The 24,003-nt window shown below is 41.6% G+C and overlaps 1 protein-coding gene across 2 annotated transcripts in view; it reads left to right on the forward strand.

Annotated features, from left to right (window-relative positions):
- Positions 1-3,598: 3,598 nt before the first annotated feature.
- LOC309709619 (ephrin-A5b-like) overlaps positions 3,599-24,003 on the forward strand; it is an 87,911-nt gene continuing 67,506 nt past the window's right edge. For both annotated transcript variants that reach the window (XM_082538355.1, XM_082538356.1), the window contains exon 1: positions 3,599-4,509. In XM_082538355.1, the coding sequence (XP_082394481.1) occupies positions 4,385-4,509 (125 nt within the window). In that variant the 5' untranslated portion in view covers positions 3,599-4,384. The remainder of the gene's footprint in view (positions 4,510-24,003) is intronic.

Below are 24,003 nucleotides of genomic sequence, written 5' to 3' on the forward strand. Positions count from 1 at the left end.
TTGACCTTAGATATAATTAAAGAATATTCCTTAGAAAAACAAGTCATGGTAAATGGCCTGTATTTGTATAGCGCTTTTCTAGTCCCTAAGGACGCCAAAGCACTTTCGCAACCAGTCATCCACCCACTTGTGATGATAAGCTACATTGTAGCCACAGCCACCCTGGGGCGCACTGACAGAGGCAAGGCTGCCGGACACTGACGCCACCGGGGCCTCTGATCACCACCAGTAGGCAACAGGTGAAGTGTCTTGCCCAAGGACACAACACTGGAATTACTCCTTGGAAAGCTCTTCTTTACTGCTGTGCTGTGAACATGAACCTTCTTTATACCAAAAACTTTGTGGTTGAAAATAAACCTGTTGCTGAAGTGCACTTCCTCCCATGTCCACTTGAGGCTCTCTTCAAAACTGAGTTAATTCCCACAGACTACCATGTGGGCAGCTGTGGCTACAACTGTAGCTTGCCTCCACCAGTGTGTGAATGTGTGTGTGAATGGGTGGATGACTGGGTGTGTAAAGCGCTATGGGGTCCCTAGGGGGGACAAGTAAAAAGCACTATACATATACAGGCCATTTACCATTTAAAATTACTTTACAGCAGAAATAAACATCATTACAGACTTTTACCCAAACAGTTTTGATCTTGGGTTGCTGCACACTACTTAATAGGCTAATTCAGGTCACTAGCTTGACACTTCCACTGGTATTTGAAGCCTTTTTAATTATTTATCTGACACACTGTTTATAAGGTTGGGGAAACCTGCAGTCAGCTGAGACTGAAGAAGTCACTTGGATGAGTGACGAAACGTTTCTCCCACAGAAAACGTTACGTTCAGATCAACAGAATCAACCTTTTGGGATTTACTTACCTGGATGATTGAGTACGCATCAAGACATATTTATCTGACAGATAATACAGGTTAGGATCATCCAAGAAGTTTGGATTCCATTGTTTTGGTGAGTGAAATTCAAGTTAGTTGTAGGTAATGCAGCCATATGGGTTCAACTTGCTTACCAACTTAGCTATAACTAGACCATATCTTAGAGCTCTGAAACACAAAAATGATAAACAGTCAACTGAAAAAGAGTTTTCACCGGACTCTCTGCAGTCCTGTGAAGAACTAAGTCCAGCCTTACCGCTTCCATAGGAATTAAGAAGGTAAATAGCAGCCAGGTTCTGATAATCAAATGAACCTGATTAAGTGATCATCCGGAACCTGACAAAACTTCTTTAAAAGCAGGAGTTTTGGGGTGTTGTGGGGATGTGGTAACACAATGCATATATGGTTTTTCCAAATTCACCCAGCAATGTTCAGAGAAACTTCAGAAAACCTAAGCGGTGTTTCTACAAGCTCTTGAGTCATGGGCTGTACTTACTTAGAGTCAAACTTTCTCTTTTACATGACTGTAGTAGCCCACAAAACAATAGAAGATCTAATGGTACTGACATCAATCTTTTCTATAGTCTGTGGTTTATACTTACTGTTTGTAAGAACATACTGTGGAGCACCCAGGTGTCAGGTTCAGTGCAGAGCAGCATTTTCTTTCATGCTGGAAGATACTGATGACAGGAGCTCTATAAGTGAAGATGTTCCCAAAGCTAGCGATGAGGATGAAATGGTTTATTTGCCATTTCTCAGAAAACTGATGAACGCCCACCTACCCAGCATCAAATGACAGAGACAGATACCAGCTAACATCTGAACATGCAACAGGCACTCTTGGAGAACACTGCACATAAAAGACTCAGTGGATAAAAACATATTGAAACCATCTTTCTCTGAGGCAGCTGTGTGAACCACTTAACCACTCAGCTGCGGAGTCCCACTCAGAAAAACATTTGATTTGATTTACTGTATAAGGCATTTGATGTGATAATTTGATGTGATATCTACCCTATGCCCTTTCACTTTCACATCATTTCAAGCTGCTCTCACCCCAAAGCTTGCCTCCTGGTAAAATAAGAAAAGAGTGGGGGTGGTGGGTATCTCATCATGTGGAGGGAAAAAAAGTATTTTCTTCTCATTCATTTAACTGTTGCTTTTATTGAAGCAATTTCACATTGTGCTCTGAGTAGTTTTTAAAAACTGAGCTAAACTTTGAAGGAGGCGAGATGGAGTTCAGCCGGCCTTTTTCAGCTGGAATAAATCAAGCTGTTAGTGAACAGAAGCCACAGTGTGAAGAGCGACTGTTTAGTGTCTTAGTGCAGTTTACAATCCTCTTGCTGAGCCCAGTGGCACTCAGACGAGCTTCCTCGGTGGTACTGTTGTTATAAGGAGGATTAGTTCAACCACCAGGCTGAGCTCTATCTGCGTCTGCCTCGGTGCCGCAAGAAAATCTCACCTGATGACATTTATGTAGCCTAAACACCCCGAAACACACAATTTACTTTAATTAGTTAATTTAATCTCGTCTCTCATGAGCACAGTGTTGCAATCTTCCTTAAAAAAAAAACTGACCCTCCGTGGATCCTCGTGATCTGTGGAGCTTTTCCTGTGACCACCACTACGTGGCGCACTGAGTCATAAACTCAAACCAGCACACATGGCAGGGTGCACATGCACAGCACTGGAAGCTATGAAACAAAGGTCTTATAATGCCTGTGTGTGGCCATGGAAAAAAAAGAAAGAGAATAAAAAATAAACCCGGTTTCCATTTGTTCAGACAATAAAATATTTGGCTATTTAGAGAAAATGGAAATGTTGTTTTTTCTCTCCAAGAAAACAAGAGAAAACTCTGCCAGCAGAGCGCTTGAGATCGTTTTACAGGTTTGAGAATGGCAGCTTCCCAAGTGAAAACAGTGCTTTCGGGGGAAAAAAACAGAAAATGAAATTAAAAAGCTTGTTTTCAGGCCACCAGAAGAGCTCTTTATTGACATAATTATGTCAGTAAATCCATTAAACGACTGTTTGAAACGCAATCTGCACGCTGGTGTCACATTTGAATAAAACTTTTCAAGTAGAAAATGAAACTTGGACACTAGGAGAATGGCTGCTTAGTGAAAATGAAGCTGAACCAGTGAAAGTGGCTGGTTGCGCAGCGATCTGAGGTCTGTCTGCGGGCCCGTGGGAAGCCCGCACACACCAGCCACCCTCCCTCAAACCCTCTCACCCCCTCGAGTAGGAGAAGATGTGTTGTTTTTGAAAGCGAAACGCACGTCGTTCAAAAATCCAAAGCCGATGGGAGAGCGCGCACCCGTGAAACTGTACACTGCAAGAAATATCTGCAACAACAAACACCGCTGCAGCGGCTCGGCTCCAAAACCCCACCGTGAAGAACTTGATTATGACCCCCACCTCCCCCGTGCACGACAAATAATATGGTGAATTTGTGAGGTTGGATCATTTTTTCATTCAAAAAAACGATCTCCTCGGGGGGAAATGGTTTATTTAAAAGTGGGAAAAAGCAAAAATAGCCGATGAATCCAGGTTTTATTTGACTTATTTTCCTGGGAAAAGAGAATCAAGAAGACTGAACAGTCCGAGCTCTAGCCTCTCAACTGTCAAGATTTTTTTCCAGTGTTCCCCGGCTGGCCCGGTAGAAGAGAGAGAGGGAGGGAGGGAGAGAGAGAGAGGGGGGGGGGGGGGGGGGGGGTAGAGGAGGAGAAGGGGGGGTTGGTCCGGGAGAGCTTGGCAGCGGGAGCCACACGGCGCTGCTTTTACTTGCTTCGCACCGCTTCTGGCGCGCTCTCGGTTACGTGGCAGAGCGGCTCGTCGGGGGACATTTAACCTGAAGACCGCGCGCGTTTACACGAGAGCTTTGTTATCTCGTGCTGTTGCTCTCGGTCGCTTGGATAGGAGAGATCGGACAGCTGCGGATTCAGCCGGAGCTCAAGCTGCTGCTTTGAGTGGTTGTCGCTGGATCCACGGGGAGCCAGAGGAGAGGTCCCGAGCTGGCGAGAGCGGCGACACTGGGACTGGGTGTCTGCGCTTTTTCTTTTTAAAACCTCTGCGCTACCAGGAACACTTTCCTGCTGCTTCTTTTATTCTAAAAGACACGCACACACACATATATATAATTCTTCTGTACTGCGTAGATTGCGCAGGGCTGCCTCCTGTTTTGAACTGTTTCACTGCGAGTTGGAGAAACTGTTCGCTGCGCGGTGCGGAGTTGAGCCGTGGATGAAACGGTGATTTTGTGGTGTCTCTTGATTTAAAGTAGATCCGATCGAGGAAATGATCTGACTGCTAAAACCCCAAGTTGCTGCTTTAAATGAAGAAGACGGCGTTTAAGCTCCAGATACAGAAGAATAGAGCTCCATCTTTAAGGAAATAAAAGTGGACTGTCATTCACACAGGCACAACCAGCACACATCAGAGCTTTTAAACCTGATTCAAGAAGGACTTTCGGCCAATTTTCAGTTCATCGGAGTTCCACAGCAATTATGCCGCAGGTGGACATGATCCTCTTCCTCATCCTCATCATTGGGATGTGCGTGTACGGCCAGGACCCTGCTTCCAAGGTGGTGTCCGACCGCTATGCCGTCTTCTGGAACAGAACCAACCCCAAGTAAGTAATCCCGCTATCCCACAGGGACGCAGCGACACGGAGCGGGGAGAGGGGGCTCTTTGTGCCCCGCCGGAGCGCCCTGTGCGCTGCCCCGTGTGCTGCCCTGTGTGCAGCAGTGCAAAAGGCTGATTGATTGGTTGAGGTGGTTACACTCTCAGCTCCATTTGTGGCATTACAGGTGCGCGCAACTGAAGGTAATGCACTTTAGGAAGCAAAGCAAAAAGCCCAACGTTAAATACTGATAATTTAATGGCTCAGCTGTTATCACACCTGTTTGTGTCCATGATGTAACGTTTGCCTTTTAAGTGCCACCATTTTTAAATCTTCAAACGCAAGCCTGGCAGATTGCTCGCTGCCTCACTCACCTTAATAATTGTTGTCCTTGTTGATGGATTGTTGCATTGATTGAAGATTAATTGCCCCTCATGTCTGAGTCTTCTTTGTAATGAACCGTGCACATTTAGCAGCATAAATCTCCCCGTGACAGCTCCTCAACAACAAGGTGTTTTTACACAGGCTGTCATTTACGTGCTGTTATCCATTAATGCTCACTGTTTGCTCCACATGATCAGGCTGGAAATTTGAATGCAGAAGTGTTACAAGTGCTGCTGGGAATGCATTACTGTGCTGCTTTAAAAATAATGCTGAGCCGCTTGCAGTCTGCTGTCATCGATTAGAAATGACAGGATCGTTTTGGTGCCAAATGGAGACTCATCCTGTGAGGGATTGCTGATATTCCCTGTCAGCTTAGGGTTAATGTTATTGATCTATCGCACTATCGCTGATAAATTGTAATCTGATGTGTTTCTTGCTTCCTGTTTGAGAGGTTTCTCCCAGAAACTTTTGCTTGGATCCTGAGGTGACATTTCTCCTCCGAAACTTCCTCTTGCTTGTGCCTGGGCGCCTCCCTCCCTCAGTGACTCAGTGCTTCACTTTTCCACCTTCAGCACCGGAGCACATAGTGATATGATGAGTGTTTGTCACTTTGTTTCAGCTTGAATACTTTCTTTATTAGCAGGCTGCAGTTTCAGAATGAGTCAATAAATAAATATTATATCAACATTTGCTCAGAGGCCAGGAACTGGTTTCTGGGCTTCAACAGTCAAAACACACATCAAGAGCCTTTGTATGTCTTTGTAATGGTCACCCTGAGGGCAAGTGTGTGTTACGGAGGAGTTAAACTGACAGGATGTTAATGATAGAAATGCAAATGCTGCAGCGGTGACATCAAAGGAGGTGATGCAGTTCTTGCTCTGCTGCTAACAGAAAGATATCTGAGTCTGATAACAGCCTTCTGTCACACTTGCTGGCTGCAGGTCCTCTCCTCCCTCCATTTTTGGCATTGAAGCAGTTCCCAGTTCCCAAGTCTAGTTTCTTGGTTGCCATGCTTCCCCCCCCCACCCCCTTATCCAAGTGTCCCCTCCGCCTTGTCCGCCCTCCTCCTGGCCCATGCTGGGGCAGACAATAAGCGGGTACACAGGGGTATTTCAGCAGCGGCCAAGGCACAGCGTGGCGCTCAGTCTTGTGAGAGATCCACACATGCTGAGGTCACACACTTGGTAGTAACCAGGCAAGTTGCGGGTTAAGCAGCACAGAGGGGACCGTTGTCAGGGTCAAAACCAGGGCAGTACCGCTGGCCATGGGGCCCGATGACGGGCCCAGCACGGCACCCTGCCTGGACTTTGTCTCGACAGAATAGGGACTAAATAAATGAGTAACTCTAAATGACTGTCTCCTTTTCTCATTCATGACTTTAATCTAAACCTGACCCTTGCTGTATAATGTAAAAGAGGGCCATGCTAAAAAGCCCAGGGGCCCCTGACCCGCAGCAGAACTTAAGAGTATTCCATACAAGCTGGCGGGTGCTGAATCCCCGCTGTTTAATGTAACCATACTCAGTGTTGGAGTCCTGGGAACCTGCTGCGGTACAGTCCCAACTTCCAGATGAGCTTTCTTACCCCCCTCTTCTCCTGTTTCTGCTGCATATTTGACCAAAGTGAGGAAAAATGGCATCCGGAGCAGCAGTCCATACTCAGCCATTCATGAAATGCCCTACAGGAGCTCTGGAATTGAAATGGGAAGTGAGTCGTGAAAAATGGAAATGCTTTGACATTTTCATGTTTTTTTCCATTGTTTCAGAGGAGCTGGAAGGAGCCCTTTTTTGTAATTTCGATAAACGTTGCGTTCGTGTTTGCCTTGCTTTCATCTTGGGGAACAATCTTCCTGCGCTGATGCTCGGTGCTGATTAGGCTCAGATGAGCGGGACTTGGAGCGGCGGTGGAGGGATTTACAGCCCTCAGGATGGCTCAGCCTTGCCTGGAGTTTGAAAAGCTTTCACAGTCAGTGACAGCGAGTCGCTGTGCTTGTATAAGCTACTTAATGAAATTAAAGAGAACTCCAGTATCAGGGAGACTTGTTAAAAAGAAACAGCTCACACATAATTGATATAATGACTTATAGTTATTTTTTTAAATGTTAAATCCCTCAAAAAGAATTAAAAGGACTTCAGATTATTGTCAGCTAAATCTGTCTGGTGTAAAGGCTGGAGGAGACAGAAACAATCTGTCCCATTAGTTTAAGGGGGTGTTAGCCGTGACGCACTTGGCTGCTATGCTGCTTTGGAAAGCAGCTAATTTGGATATAAACTTTAAAAATGCTGGTGTTTTACATAAATCTGCAAAGAGTGTGTGTCTCCTCTTAGGTCAGATATTGTCTGTGTGGTGGCCGTGCCGTTTGAGAAGGTTAATAAGAACTGTGTACTTAATAAATTGTTCATAAAATATGAGTTTATTAAACGAATTATGTGTATCGACAGATGTGCAGAAAGCAATTTTGCAGACAAACTTTTGTGTTCTCAGGTTGCAAAACATTTTTCTGCTATTCACATTTACAGCCCAACCCTGATGGAAGATTTAGTGAGATTTACAGATGCACTAATATTCATAATAACACACCTCAGGGCGTTTTAGGACCTTGTTTCTGCAAAGTGATCCATTACTATTAGTATATTAGTGCATTAAAGCCAGTAAAACAGGCATATTGTGTCCATTACGTTATCTTTTGGGCCAGTTGAAACTCTCCTATGCTCCTGACACATGATATCATGAGACTATCCGCTTCTCTCAGGGTGTAACGGACCATTCCTGCTGCTCCGTAGAGCGGCGTTTTAGCCAGCTAGCCAGCTGCGAGCATGAAGATCCATTTGAGTGAGTCCACATCGTCAAGTGATGCTGAGCCCCAGCCACTTAAATCTGCGTTGGGATTATTCTGGGGTTCCTTGGACGATTTTCTCCTCTGTAAGAAGTCTCTGGCCCCAAAAAACACCGAGAACTTCTCATTTAGAAGGAGAGAAACATATGATCAAAAATAAAAAAAGTTTTTGAAATGTTGTTGGTGTATTTTCAGGTATTACAGTTAACTGCTGCTGCAATCTGCTTTAAAAAGTTGTACCAAATGTTTAAGAAATAACTTTAAATGTTTAGTTGAGCAGATCTTGGAGTGCCAACAAATATTTGTTAATGTCAAAGTAATAAAGCATTAATAACTTATCTATTACTATTAATTTAACGTCTATCCTACCTTATAAAGTGTTTTCCTGTGAAGGTTTTAATGCTCACAACAGTATGGAGACCACCTTTAGTAATAACTATATGAAGTATGATGTGAAAACTAGCAATAAATCCAGTTGTGGTTTACAGGCCCTCAATAAATTTTATGAGATTATATTATTAAATGTTCACCTAGTGTGATCCATCCTCATAAATGTAACATATGAAGCGTTTATTAAAAAAGTAACAGCAGGGTAAAAACAGCCCAGTCAAGGCAAGAAACCTGGAAAACAAAAACTGCAGCTTTTCCTTGTGGAAACACTCATGTAAGAAAAATGAGCCACAGATGTTCCTTGTCAGCTTAGTCGGCTGTGTCAGTAACCAAATGATGGAATAAAGTGAACGAGTTGGGTATTTAGTGCTGCTCTGACAAGGAGCTATTAGCGAATTCCCCGCTCACCAGCTATTTAGCTGCTTCATTAAAGCCCACCCGGGTCCATATGGCCTGCATGCAGGCGTTGCCTTCGCCCAAGGTGTTTATTTGTTGCTGATAGGTGGGATCAACTGAGAATCAGGGCTGAGTTCCGACCCTAATCTCCCAAGCTGTTTGTGTCTCCGATGCCATGGAAACTGATACCCCTCGTCATCAAAGAACCTCATTGGGTGGGACTAACGACCTGACAGCTGGGCAGAGAGGGATTCCAGCATTCAGGGGGAGCACTGTCACCCCAGGGGTTTCCTTTAATCCTTGATAATGCTCATCCAAAGCTTTCCACAGCAGATGCAACATATTTCTCCATAAGATAGTCAAAGAATCTTTTCAGTGGCCTATTTTCATGTATAAGTGTTCACTTAAAAGACCTCTCTGATGATTGGCCATTTGCAGTGAAACCCTCCGCGTGCACAGTTCTCCTCATGGCAGAATGACCTCCGATATTTGTTTTTCCTACACCGCTCTCTTTTTAATCTCCACTTAAAGAAACAATACTCCATTTTTCACTTGGTGGCGAGTTGATGTTGTGATAGTTTCCCAGTGGCATTGTGAATTGCCCCATTTGCATTGTTCCCAGTGTTTACCCTCGCTTTCCCCTCTCAGCCTTTTCCCGGCTCCCTGCTGCTTGGTTCCGCTTGGATTAAAAACGGACACAAAAAGGCAACCATGTCCAAATATTGACTGGGTCTCAGGACCGTAGTCCTCTCCCAGCGCTGGCACAGAACACCTGAAAGGCCGCTATTGTTCCAATCGTACTCAGCAGCCCATAGCCGGCTTTTTAGCTATGCAGAGACAGAGAGGAGGAGACGGGAGAGGTGGAAGTGAAGAGTGTGTGTGTGCTATCTAAGGTGGGGCAGGGGGTTTCTACGGAGAAACTTACACATAAGAGGCCAGAGGCTACAGCAGGGGAACAGTGTCCAGGCCGCGGCATCCCAGGGTGGGGTCAGAATCAGTGTTTCCACCCTGAGGAAGTATCAGTCTCAAAAGGCATCAAAGAGAGCAGAGCAAATGTGATTTCCTGCACCGGGGGCTTCAGAAACTGTCAATAAACTGAGCACGAGAGGCATCTTATCTGAGGTTTACCTTCCATTTTATTACAGAGTGCAGAAGCATTAAGCCCGCTCACAGCACTTCAGTCTCTCAGTGCATGAAATGAAAGAGCGTCAAATCTCAGATAAGAAATCTCCCATATTCAACTTCTCATATGTCCGTTTCCTACCACTCTGTGTACTTTAATCAGTAGTACCTTACAGAATGTACTTCAGGAAGGCTGAACCTTCGGGTCAATTAAACCGGGAGCTTTATAGTCTCAGTTTTCTGCAAAGAGGGGGAAAGCTTTCCTGCGGAGACCCGTCAATCTACATGCCATCTGTGACTGCCTGGAGAGTGAAGCTGCCTCAATCCTCCCTTTATGCTCTGACTAAAGACTCCCTCATGGTACTGCGTTGGTGCTATGCGGAGTTTTGCATATATACATCTACCTGTTATAGTAGTCTGCTGCCACTTGGGGGCTGTTTCATAAATATGTGGAATGCCTAGAAATATAGACAACTGCAAAAAGGTTTATGGTTTAAGCCAATCTTTCAGCCTGAGCGTGGTCACTGCTAATGGGTGACTAGCTGTTGGCCTTTTGTAGGAACGACCACAAATGTGTCTCCATCGCTTCTGTTGTTGGTTCAACTCCCACAATTCTTACACACTGTCATCAGCGTGGGACCATAAATCAGCCTTAATAAGGGCACGGCCCCAGGCTGCCAGGGAGTGACTGACAGGAAGCAGTGACTAAAGCTTGTGTAGCGGGTTTACTGGTTTACAGCAGTATCTCTTTTGAGGTCCAGCACAGTCAATGCACTGTAGATACAGCAACATATCGATGCATCTCATTTTCCTTCGCCATTTTTGTTTTTCATTGCCAGATTTTCCATCTTTTTTTATTCTAAATAGTTTTAGTTTTGTATTCGTGAGAGAGAAAAAAACAGCTGACAGTGCAGCACCACGACACCAAACAGATTGCAAGAGATATCAGCTCACTTTAAGAATTTTCAGGAATCAATGCTGGAGAAAAATCACACTTAGTGGAAAAAATTATCTGTTGACCAAAATTTGAATACAACCTCATTTCGGCAAAGCAGGGGAAAAGGCTGATAGTAGTCTAGATGACTGTGTGTTAAATTACTGCAGTTCTCCGAAAATTTTAAGTAAAATTACTCCAAGAGTCAGAAAAATCTAAAGTAGTGCAAAAAAAAAAAATCCTAAGAAGTATAATTTCATGGTACACGATTAGATGGATTTATGGGATAAACATTGATATACTGAAAGAATAATAAGCTATGCATAATTCAGCAATGATTAAAATCAATCATTAAATCTCCAATAGAGCACCTCAGGAAATCTGAAAATGTCTTTGCATGTAAAATAATAATAAAAAATCTCCTTTACATCATCAAAAGACTTTTTAAAGAATAATGCCACTTCTTGGATTTAAAGAAGTGAAAAAAAAGTCAGCCAATGAGGTATTAATTTAATTCGAGATACTTGTGAACGTGTGGTAAGAATTTTCTAACGCTTAGTATTTGCAAAAAATACCAAAATGAAAAACATCTGCCGAATACAATAAATTCAACTTGTTTTCAGTACAAATCAACGTTTCAAGTGTTTCGAAAGAAAGAAGAAAAAAGCAACTCAAGAGCATTAAAAGTGTATTTTCACAAAAGTTTAAAAGAAAAACGGCCTTATAGTTTTATAGTACAGTGTGAGTTACTTTTACTACAAATTCTCTCAAATCATTCTTTCTTGAAAAAGATCAAAGTAGTTCAATTAAAATCATAGAGGAAAGAAAAACTACCCAGTTCTTGAATTTTATAAAGCGAAAAAATCTGCCCTTGCAGCATAACTAAAAATTCACACACATGTAAAATGTATGTGAATGTCGATATTATGCTTGGTAATTTGCACGAATGAAGAAAAAAGTCAGTTTGTTGCACTTTTAGGTTTCTTGAAATAGACTAAAAAAGGGTGCTAGAGTCTAGAGTGGCTCTTGACATATAGAAAAATGTGCTTACTGTACATTTGAAAATGTATACTTTGCATCAACATGCGTCAGTTTTGTGAGGAATTCAGTAAAAGTGAGTGCAAGTTGAAAAAAGACAGAAAACGGTAAACATCATCTTTCGGTTTAGGAAAAGTGGAAAGTAGAAAAATGCTTATGCAACAAAACTTGTGTCAAGTTTTAGAAAAAGAAACCCGAATGAGGCAAAATGCCATTAAAAGTTTTTTGATCTAGTGAAAGTAAAGAATGAGCCAGAGCCTTTCACACATTGTCCTGTCAATCATGCAAATCTGCTCAGAATCTAGACCAAGAAAAGGCAGATTACAGGACCAGACTCTAGAAAGCATCAATAAATCATGTCTAGATCGGTACAATTAGATTTTTGTAGCTGATTTTTAAGAGTTGTGATTAAAGATGAACCAGAAATAATGTAAAATGTGAAAAATACCAATTTGTTTCAGGGAACCGGTTGTAATATATGTATTTTTTTTTTCTTCAGATTTTTTCCCTTTGTGTTGAAGAAATAAAACTTTAACTGTGAATTAGCAGATCCTCGATAAGATCCATAAGAGTTCAGATCAGATACTGTGAGAGTTTGGCTTCTTGCGTTTGATATGCGTGACAGTCACTGTGTTAGTGGGAGACTCTTCAGGCCTGATCTCACACCGTCTCACTCCACTGCACAGAGCTTCACTTTTCTGCCGTTTTAATCTTAGCGGGCCTTTTTTGTGTGTATGTGTGTGCTCTTTAAATGTGAGTGGTGAAATGGCATCCCCTGTGTCTTTGTAGGCACCGGTGAGGGTATTAGCAAAGAGGCTCTAAGGGGCTTAAGAGGTCAGCCTCCCCTTTGTGTGGAGACACAAAACACTTCCTGTGAGACCCTTCACCCCTCTCTGTTCTTCCCTCAGAAAGCCAGGCCCTGCCTGACCATTCACATTAATCAGTCTTAACTCCTAATGACTGCAGTAAAGCTTCAAAAAAGTGCCTCCAAAAAAGTCCTAAGAGCCACTAAGCTGCTAACAGACTGGGCACGGCTGCCGCTGTTTGCAGGGCATCACTTAATATCAAAGATGGCAGGGTGGTTGCCCAGCCATCCTGGCGTCCCTTTCCGGACTCCAAAAACTGTCGAGACGTGCGTGCCGATTGTTTCTTAAATTGTGTGCCACCGTTCACACTAAAATCATCAGTTTTGGAGGAAAATGTGTGGGTACTGTGTGAATTATTGAGCCAGATTACCTCATGCAAACCCAGTGCCAGTCAACTTTAATCCATTTTTCTTGATTGTAATGCGTTTTTTGGCCTCACTCTATGTTGTTTCTTACCAGAAAGTAAGAAGAAGAAAAGTGCTGGAAACAAAAGTTCAAATGAAGTTGCTTAACTGGGACTTTTCAGGAGTTACGACCGATAAAATGACTTGACAACAGTGATAAATTTTTGCTTTAATGAAGTTACAGGTGTATTTTACTAAGTAAATGAATCAGGTGGAAAAGTTTTCTTTGACATGTTTGGATTATTTAAAAGTGAATTAGTCTCCTTGAGCTTTTTTTTTTGTTTTAGACTGATGAGGATAAAGGTTTGATTTTTTTCTGACGCAGCAAAGAAAAAGGTTTTGCTGTCTCCTCTGGTTTAAGACAAATGGATGTAATGAGAAAATTGGCACTTCGGTGGATTCAAATCATACACAATTACATCTGAAACCTAAACTGGCTTCAGATATATGCTTGATGAAAAGCAAATGTGATCATTTTGACAGCAGGGGCCAAACCTCCAAGTCAGTGTTTCTGGAACTAAATTTGGGTCAGTGCGGCTTTTGGAGGGAGGCCTGAAACGAAAAGTATGCGTACCTCCTCAATGGGACGATATTTCCTGATTTTAAACGGCTGCTGACTTTGGGTTTTCTGTGTATCTTGGAAGAAATTAGACAAAGCTGATGTGTGAGCGTGTTACTGTTCCAGTCAGTTTGTTGAATCATGTGTGATTCACAGAGCGATGAAGCTCTCAGAGCTTCACGTACCATAGGCATATTTTTTTTTGTTGGTTTTAGCCTGATGAACCAAAAGCTTTTGTGGGAGACTCTGCTGCTGCCTAATTGCTTTTGTTTCTCGGGTTCAAATGTCTCGTGTAATCGTTTTGGTATGGGGGTTTATCTGATGCTGGTTAAGAGCTGTGATTTTTTCATACCACAACAGAGAAGGCTTTTTAGCTGTTTGGCCATTTTCAGACTCCTGCGGTGAAAAATATTGACTGTTATTTATCTGCATGTGTTGTTTAGTGAACTTGGTGTGGCTTTGCGGGACCTTTCGTGGGGCTCGCCGGCCTGTTGAAACTCAAAAGTGTTTCCTCCTGTTGGATTTCAGCAGACTTGGTGCTTTGGGACCCATGAAATATTAAAAAAGCTGTTTGTGATCTCACGATAGAGCCTGGACAAACCTTCACACGCAAACCAGGAGAAATCCAGGTCAGGACCGCCATGACTTTAGCACAAGGGTCGACACGATGTTGGCCTTTTTAAAAAAAATTATTATTTCTCACAAATCCTTTCCTGGCCTCTGTTGCTTTGGTGATGAATGACTGTGATTAAATTGTTTTTGGTATTTTATCACTGTACAGCTCGAACTTCAGGGCCATTAATTGAAATCTCAGACTGCCAAGATCTGTACACTTTCCATAGACGTGGCTGACTGACTTCCCCTCCTCTTCGCCTTTTTCTCTGCGGTGTGTGGCGGAGCGGTGCAGCACAGGCAGCCATTTTCCAAATTCGACTCCATTTTGTTTCAGGGGAAAAAAAAGTAGGTTACGAATCCCGGGCTATCACACGAGCAGTTTCTGATGTTTTCTCATTCCATGCTACTGATCCTGGCGTATTTTACGCCTCCTACCGAGTCCTTAAAGTCAGGTTTTCTTCAATCGAGCGCAAAGAATCTTTTAAAATATTCCTTGTTTTTTTTCCCGAGAATCTTTTAAACGATTCCTTTTTTCAAGAATATTTTAAAAGTTTCGTTTTGACGTCTGGTGAAAATGAGATTTTTTTCTGCGTTGCCAAAATTAATTTTCACTTCTCTGAAGATAATTCAGGTTTTTTGGACTCTGTTATGGAGGGAAATTATTTGACAAATAGAATTTTTGTATTACTGGAGATAAAAATGTTTATTGTACGTCTGGAGCTTAAACTTTAACAGAAAATAGATAAAGGCTAAAAGCAGCACAGTAACTATCAAAATTAGCATGAAACACTAAACGAGACAACTGCAACTTTTCCCGCCCTTAAAAAGAGTCAAAAAGACTCGACATGTGCACTGAAATGAAACCAGATTAAACAAATCTTGGAAAATGACGTGACTTCTAGTGTAGTTTTGATTTCTTGAGGCTTTTTCGAGCACTCCAGCCTCAAATGAATCAAAATTCAAGTCCAGTTAGAAAGAAGCTAGTTCAACAATGAGGGCAGGAAAAGTTTAGCATCTTAAAATTCTGCTTTTTCACCTTGTTGTTCATGCTGCTTCTGATTGACCCACTAACACAATGCTGAGCATACACGGTGCGTTTGATTTTTGCACGAACCCTTCGGTGTGCGCCGCCACAGCTGCCCTTACATGAGCTGGTACCTTGGCTCATATCACTGGTCGCAGCAATGGCAGCAGCACGGTGGGAACACGCGGGCAGACGCTGCGAGCGCTCGCGCTGATGATCCCCTTTTATGTCTTGGCTCCATCAAGGCTCTGAGTTATTCTAGTGCATAATTGATGGAGGAGTTAGAATAGCAGAAGTAATGCGATGAGAGGGTGCAGCCAAGCGGAGCGAAGGATCGCGTGCGTGGGGCTGCAAACATTGCAGGGGACGAGAGGAGGGCATCTGGCGTAACAGGTCCCAGCGCTGAGTCGACACAGCCTATGTCACCGTCTCAGCCAATCGCTGCTCTCCTCTTCCCTGCCAATGAGACTTCTCCGCCAGAGCGGAGTACTACGTTCTCATGAATCACACAAGAAGCTGTTATCAGCTGTTATTACCCCTCTTATGCACTGGTTTTAATCTTCAACTTGACGATGTTTAGCTAAGATAAATTTAGTGGTAGTTCTACTCTGATTGGTTTGGAATGCAGTAAATAACTTTGGGGTATTTTTGGCCCCAGAAGGCTTTCTTTGTCCCCGTAGTGCATTTCTTTAGGTCGACTGCGGGATCAGCAGGGGCAGGGTGGATATCACACCTAGACGAGCACCTACAAAGAAAAACTAATGGCCCAACAAGCCCGCATTGTCTGTTTAACAAAAGGGACAAGGTCACAGATAACCTGCCACATCCGACATCAAAGACTCTGAGGAAAGGCTTAAAGAACAGGCGAGGAGACGGCTAAAGTTTCACTGCGGTTTAACGTCAAATAGTTATTAGACCAACAGGAAAGTAAAGGGATAAATAAACTGAATATTAAAAACACTCACAAAAAGTTTTCTTTAATTTCTTGGAGAAAGAAGTTACGTTCAGACTTAAATAAAAGCTACAAATATTCAATTTACAAAGGTAGTCATGAGTTAATACTTGATTTAATCCAGCTCATAAATCACTCTAATTTACCCTTGCATACATGAAAATGTAGCTGTTTTTGATGAGGGTTTTTTAAAGTTTCAGGGAATTGGAATGATGGAATGAACAGATTAAGTCAAGAAAATTCCCCAACGTTAAAAATACTTAAACATTAATCACTGCTTTTGCTGAAAAATTACTGCTTTAAAAAGAAAATATAGGATTAGAGTGAACTAAGTGGAAAATATGTTGATTATTGCAGTTTAATAAGCACAGCCAAACCACCGATTTTCTATAAAACCTTTCATGGAACTAGTTTCTCTTACTCAGACCATATGATTCCTACATATACTGAGTTTGTTGTGTTTGAATTAGTCTCTTATGCAGTGTTTTAAAGTGCAAAATCGCTCACAGCTAATGGGAATTTATTGCAGCTTCACAGGCATAGAAAGTGTTTTTTTTAATTATCCAGCAGGCAGCGTAATAAAAACAGTAAGTTGTGCAGAGTTTTTGCGTGTGGCTCTGCAGACAGTAGCCGGTGGCTGAAGTCGGCTCTGAAACACAGACCTGTCCAGCGGAGCACTTAGAGGCCACTGGACCGGGAGTGTGCCTATTAAGATCATAAAATCTCGCTCATAAAGATGTTTTATTTGTTTCCTGAATGTGCCGTTTGCTTAGGTTTCCATCAGAAGTCTTTATGGCTCAGTACTCATATTTCTGTCTCTGGACGGAGGTGACTATTAAGTTTTAGTGCACTTCTGTAAGTTTCAAAAGCCTGGTCACCAAAAGTTCACTAATTATTTTTTCTTTGCATCAACGTACTAAAAAACCCCCAAAAAATACAACTCGATGTTGTGGAATAAAAATCACAGAAAGGTGTCATTTTTTTTCTTTTTTTATGTCAGGGGTTATATATTTGTTACAGGGAAGAGAAGTTAAAAAAATATTTTTCGTTAAATGTATAGTTTAGGAGCTGAATCAGCAACTTTAAGTAAATGTACAAAACTATATTAATAACTGTACTTGCATCTACAATAAATATGATCATATGTCTTCATATGTCTTTTACATAGTCAAACAAAAAACAGTTATACATTTGTAACTAAAATATGTAAAAAAGTACAATTTATATCAACATACATGTATTTTTATTAAAAATAACTGAAGTTCATATTTTTCTCTGCAACTCAATTCATAGTTCATATGTATACATATATATTTATTATACAAGGTGAGTCAAAATAAGTTTTAAAGATATATTATTTTTAGCACACATAAATAGCATTTCAAAACAGTCTTGAGCATTGATATGTAAGTTTGTAGTTTACTAGTTGTCTTAGACTTTTACTGTGACATATGACAGTATGGTGCTGTAAACTTGATTTAAATAATAAAATTCGAAAGAAATTAAATGTAATGTTAAAGTCAAAGATTTTAATAATTTAGGAAGATTTTTTATATCATGAAAAAATGTTAAAACAAAAATGTAGTCAATGTAAGCCTCCATTTATGTTTTAAATTTTCATTCAAATGTGGATTTTTTTTAATCTTTCAATAAAGCATTCAGATGTTTAAATCTTATGACTGCTTAGCCTAAATTATGGGGGGGGAAAAAATTTCTTTGATCATTTTTCAAAGGCGAACTGGATTTGGAATGAACCTCGCCTTAATGCCGCCATGTCTCGTTGGTTTCCCCTTCTGTCGCTTTACCTCAATTTCACTTATTTTGAACCTCTCTGATTATTGGCTGGAATAAAAGGAAAGAATTGATTGAAGAAGAAGAGGATGGGGGGAAAATGGACTTGGACTTGGGTGTCGAAGTCCTGTGACTGCTTCTTTGGGTCACATGGTCTTTCCAGAAGTAGTGCTGGTGAGGTCTAGACACGCGATACACAGGGGGGTTAGAGAAACACGCCGGCTAAGACGTCACACACATTTACCATCCACCAATCCACTCCTGTATGGAGGCAGGCCCATTCTAAATTTTGCCCAGCAACCCAGCAGTGTAGTGGGAGATGTGGTGCTGTGATGCAGCACGACTCTTTGACACACTTCTTGACTTTTCCAATTAGTAGCTATTATTTAGCGATTATTTGAAATCACTGCAAATAAAATTTTGATTCTGTGTGGGCCGAAAGTTTGCGTCAACTTTGTTATAATGATGTTAATTGTTATTTCGGGTGAAATCAAATCAACTTGCGAGGCCAAAGCCCCAGCTGAGAAGTCTTTTTTAACAATCTGCCGATATTTCGTCCATGTCGTTAAAAACCTTCAAAATGTTCAAAATTTGGTTAAAACCCTGCACACTACAGTGAAAATGGGTAAAATGCAAATTTGATCCAAGCACCCCCCCACCACCTTCCCTGATACCCCCACCACTGCACCCATAAGGGAAAAAAAAAAACTGGGTGTGTTCTTGTAGAAAGTCACCAATCAGGATTAAATCATAACCCCTCAGCAGCCAATGAGCCATGGACCAGCTGTGCTTTCATTGGCCCGCAGAGCACTGATAACCAGAACTGTGCCAGATACACCAGGGTAGAAATAACCCAGAATTACTGTAGCCTGAAGGGAGCAAAGCTCTTAATGCAGCATGTTGAATCCATGCTGCAGAAGCCTGCTGCTTTCTGGGAGATGTAAACTGTATGGTTACTATGTACTGTGGCACACATACACACTGTTGCAGTGCCCATGACGTGATAGAAATGTTAGATGGTTACATGGAGCTGAGTTTGCTTTTTTTGCTTCCACACCTCCTTACTTACTCTGATTTTTATTTCTCACTTTGCTTTTTAATGAGAATCCAAAACGAATGACGACAAAACCGAATTTGCAAAATACTAACGTGCAGCTGCAATATGACTTTATTAGAGAAACTGCCTTTGTATAGGTCAGGGTTAAATCAGTGCGGACCCTGTTTTAGAAACACAAACTCTAATATTGAAAATGTATGCTGTCTCCCAGCTTTGCTGTCCAAATGTTAAAATATGTCAGAAGTCACAGAACTTCGATGGAAAATTCACTTAAGAAAAAAAGTAAATATGTATATATATATATATATATATATATATATATATATATATATATATATAATAGAAAATGTTTCTCTCTGTTAGCTAGCTTTTGCTCAAAAGTAGCTGGAACAGCTTTCTAAGTCTTGTATTGTGTTTGTCATAATCGCAAAATGTCTTTTTGGTTTTCCAAAAGTATTTATTATAATTGAAAAAGTTGTTAAGTCCCTACAAAACAGGTGCTGTATCCCTGTAGTATTTGCATGTATGATAATTTGAAGAAGAATTTGCATGTATAATATGAAAACCTTGTTTAGTAAAATACTGAAATGCACGTGAATCTGTGCATGCGTGAAACTAACACATTTTCATATAATTATGTAAATATGTTGCTAAACTTAGAAACTGACCATGTAGATTGATGTTATTTTCTCTTCATATTCAAATTTTGGTGATTTTGACCAAAAAATGTGTTTAGCATCATTTTAGAATTTGTAAAAATCCTAGGCTTTGTAGAGCTTTAGTTTTTATTTACACTCCAAAATATGTTTAATTTAATTTGCCATTTATACAAGCTCACAGTAAAGCAGCAGAAAGCTGTTGTAAAGCAATATCAATAAAATTTGGGCCTCATTCCCAATTTTTTTTTCATTTTTTGTAGGAACTCTTCTAAGCTAGCATGTCGTAAACCAAGCAAGCGTACATCATAAAAATATATGAGGATTAACAGCAAAGCCGCGCTAAAAAAACAAAAACAAGACAACAGTTCAGATTTTTAGTACATTTAGGACTTTCGTATTGGCTAACCCTGCTGTCCAGATGTTAGTCGACCAGCTGTTGCTGCTCTGCTATCAGAAATGAGAAGGGCAATTAAACCTTCTCAGACTTGACAGCTTTGTTCTACCGTGTAAAAAAAGAAAGAATCCACTTTTACCCCTGGCTGCTCTGCTAACTCCTCAGCTCTCGGCCAGGATTGAGCTGAAGTCCCTTCCTCCATGTGTGCAGCACACACCCAGTGGACATTTGTTAAAGCTTGAGGTTATTTAAAAATATTTTCCTCAGCTTTTTTTCTCTTTGCTTTTTGCATTATTTCAGTACAGTATCAACTTGCTGAAAACACAAATGTTTTAAGCCTTAGTCCAAATCTGGAGCAGTTTTGTGACCAGATCCTCGGAGCAAATTGCTTTGGTTGTGATCCTGTAAGAAGAAGTTCAGGTGCTGCACAGATGAAAGTCAGCACATTGGGGACTTTAATTTGGCGGTGTGCTCTGTGGCTGCAGACACACATTTAATCTGCTGTGGAAAATGAGTGTGCAGACTTTGGGGAGACTTTTACACATGCTCAAAGGCCATGCATCTCTGCACACAGAGGAAAACACACACACACACACGGATGCAGACTTGTGTGTAGGGTGTCATATGTTTATCCTGTAAGTCAGCTGTTTGATCATAATTTGTGATTAATCAGCCATGAGAGCTTTCGAATTAAGAGCAGCTTTTCATGTCAGAGTAACTGCAGCCTAATCCGTCTGGCCTTGCCCAAATGCTTTCTAGTTTAGCGAGCAGATGACACAGAGCAGGGTGCTCGTGCTCGTACGTACGGAGTCTCTTATAGCTAGAGTGGCAGGGATTGACTTCTGCCTCACTGATTAAATGTGTGTTTTGGGGGATACTTTCCATTTCGGGAGAGTCTGCTTTCACATTTAGACACTTTCATTTATATACAGTCAAGCAGGTGAGGAACCTGAGGAGCCTCTCTTTCTGGAAAGCAGAAACTGAAGGAAAATTACTCCGAATAAAAAAAAACTAAGTGCAACGAGATGGATGTGTTAGAAGATGTCAAAGTAGAATTACTCCACAAAAATAAGATTTCTTGTACCAGTCTTTCAGGGAAACTGGTCAGAAAACACTACATGTTCATGTAGCATCACTTCATTGTTTCTAAAACATTTATACCTTTAAAAACTTCACATCTTCCATTTCATTCCGCAGGAATAACATGGAGTAAATAGACTAGCATGTGGCTGATAGCGCTAATAATTTGTCTCTCTCGATTTTTTTCCAGCTTAGTTCGCCGATTTGGAAGATAATTTAGCTCCTTTATTTTTTAATCGTGTAATGAATGGACTAAAGTAATAAAATATTTGTTACGCGTGGACTGTTTGTACACTAATGTCTGGTTCTACGCTATTATAGTCGAATACGATATAAATGCTGATTCTTTTAGGAAATTTAAATGACCATTTACGATACAATACGGCATTTGTTTCGATGAAAGTTCGTTAAAAGAGGCTCGTTTAGAGGTGTTGTAATGATTTTTGTGGATGTGTAATATGGCCGACTAAAGTCTTATGATTTAGCTAATAAATGTGCGAGTATTACCAAGACCCTTGTACTGCTCAATCATGTAATGCCACAGTATTTGCTACGATGGTTAATACAGCAGCATTCCTGTAACTGTAGGGGAACGGTGACAATGCTCATCTTTCCATGCCCATGAAAGATCAGACTGAATTCGTGGTATGAGGTAAGGACATTCACTTATCTCTCACACAGACATTACTATAGGATTACTATAGAAACACTCAAATGGCAATATAATGGTAACCAAACAGCTGGCAGTATTATACTGTAAAGCTTGCCTGCTATGCAGCACAGCGGGTTGTGCTAAAAAACTGTTATTCTATTTTGCGGTAAGTATACACTAAAATAACAGTTAAAAGCATCTGGACTTCTGCAGAAATTTAATTTCTTAAAGTTCTTTTTTGGGTGAAACTGATCCTAATTTCCAAGATGATTCAGTTTGAAGCTAGGCTTTGATTCCAGACTGTGAAGTCTTTAATCCAAAGATTTGCAGACTCCCCTCCCATCTGGTAGAGTCAAGTCACAGCTCGGTTAGACCCAGACATTTGCTCAAAGCATAATGTGGACAAAGGGTGGACAGCGGCTCAGGCTAGTGCAGCTCTGATTTTCCTGTCATTTCTGCCACACGCTGCAGGATCAGCTGCAAAAATATCAGATCCTGCCATAAGGAACACTTGGCACATATGTATTAAGAAACAATTTCCCCCTAATCGCATGGGTTATATTGCCATTAAAATGCATCAAACTCACCCTGCATGGCATGCCCCGGGCACACTGTTCCCTCCCCACAAATGTTTCTCCTACTGCCCTTTTGTTCCGCTCCAGAATGGAGTTGACGCGTGTGAAACCGAACGTGATACCAGGGGCCCGAGAGTTCATTATTCCCTGCTGTTCTCACGGGGCGAGTGAAAAATCACTCCTTTGTGCCAAGGAAGAAAGAGCCTTCCTCTGACCTCATGGTTGCGCAGTGTAATGTGAAAAGGCCCAGAGGTTTGTGTGGTGTAGCCACACCCACTCTGTTGTGGAGCCGCCATGGAATCCGACCGGGGTCCCTCGTCTGTGAGAGTGAGAGCTACGGAAAAAAACCCTGCCTTTTGTAAACAAATGTTTGGATCCCACATCATATACCACACTAATTGGACTTTGGCTCCTCACAGCATCTTTTTTGGGGGGGGAGATGGGGGGGGGGGGGGTGTTCATTTTCTGCCTTCTCCGTACACTGACCACTTCAGACCACAGCCACTCTCCAATTAGGCTCTCTCTTTTAACAGACATCTTTTTTCCTTTTCACTTTCTCTGTGCTGCAGTGCTGTGCAGTACCAGATAAGTTGGAATTATAGGTTTCTTGATGTCTCCTCAGTTAGGGGCTCTCCTCTCCTCGTCACATCTCTCAGAAAGTCGACCAGCTTCAAACACAGTCCCCTCTTCATCAAAGTGGCTGCAGAAAGTTTCTTAAGTGCAGATCCTGTACGGTGGTGGATCTGAAGAGGCGTTCTCAAAGCTACAATCTGAATGCTACCAGATGACATAATGACCCACAGGAGCCTGCTGCCTTTCAGGTGTTACTTAAAGCTGTGTGTGGTATGTTTATATCTGTGTGTGTGTATATCTGAATGCCATAAGCATACACAAATGCAAAAACTTCTTTTTTGGGGGAACACCTTGAAATGCTTGTTTGGTTAAAGTGAAAAAAAAAAAACTACACTTTTTTAAGTACACTTTGTTAGTGGTGGGTTGGACCCTGTTTTTTCCTTCAGAGCTGCCTTCGCTCTCTGTGGCGCAGTTTCAGTGCAATGATGGAAACATTCCTCAGAGATTTTGGTCCATATTCATAACAACAGCATCACACCAAGCTGTGACTCTCATTTCACTGTATCCTAAAGGTGGATGACTGTGGAGGCCATTTTGGTAGAGTAAAGTTTGAGATGATTTGAGCTTTGGGACAGTATGTTACTCTGCTGAAGTCATCACACTGTAGTTGCAAAGGGATGGACGTGGTCAGCAACAATACTCAGGCCGTGGTATTTAAACGATGCTCGCTTGTTCCATGGTTGGTTTATGGTTTCCTGTTTCTAGCAGACAGAATTTGGACTCGGTGTGGTCTTCTGCTGCTATAGCTCATCCGCTTTGAGGTTTGACATATTGTGCAATCAGAGATGCTCTACTGCATACCTTGGTTGTTACAAATTTTTATTTGAGTTACTGTTCCCCATCCCCTGAAAATTCCAGAGTTCATTGTGTGGGAAATTACCAGGAGATCCAGAGTTTCTGAAATAACCAGACCAGCCTGTCTGGCACCAACAACAACGCCCTGGTCAAAGTCACTGAATTAATTTTTCTTCCTGATTCTGATGCTCAGGTTGAACTTTAGCAGGTCATATCGACCCTGTCTGGATGCCAGAATGCACTGAGTTATTGTGATTTTCCAATACATTTGGGTTAACAAGCAGTATACCTAACAGGTGTGTCGGACAAAGTGGCTAGACAGTGTATTTCCTGAAGAGAATCCCACTG

The sequence above is a fragment of the Aulonocara stuartgranti genome (genome assembly GCF_965226115.1).
Source record: "Aulonocara stuartgranti genome assembly, chromosome: 7".
NCBI lineage: Eukaryota > Metazoa > Chordata > Actinopteri > Cichliformes > Cichlidae > Aulonocara > Aulonocara stuartgranti.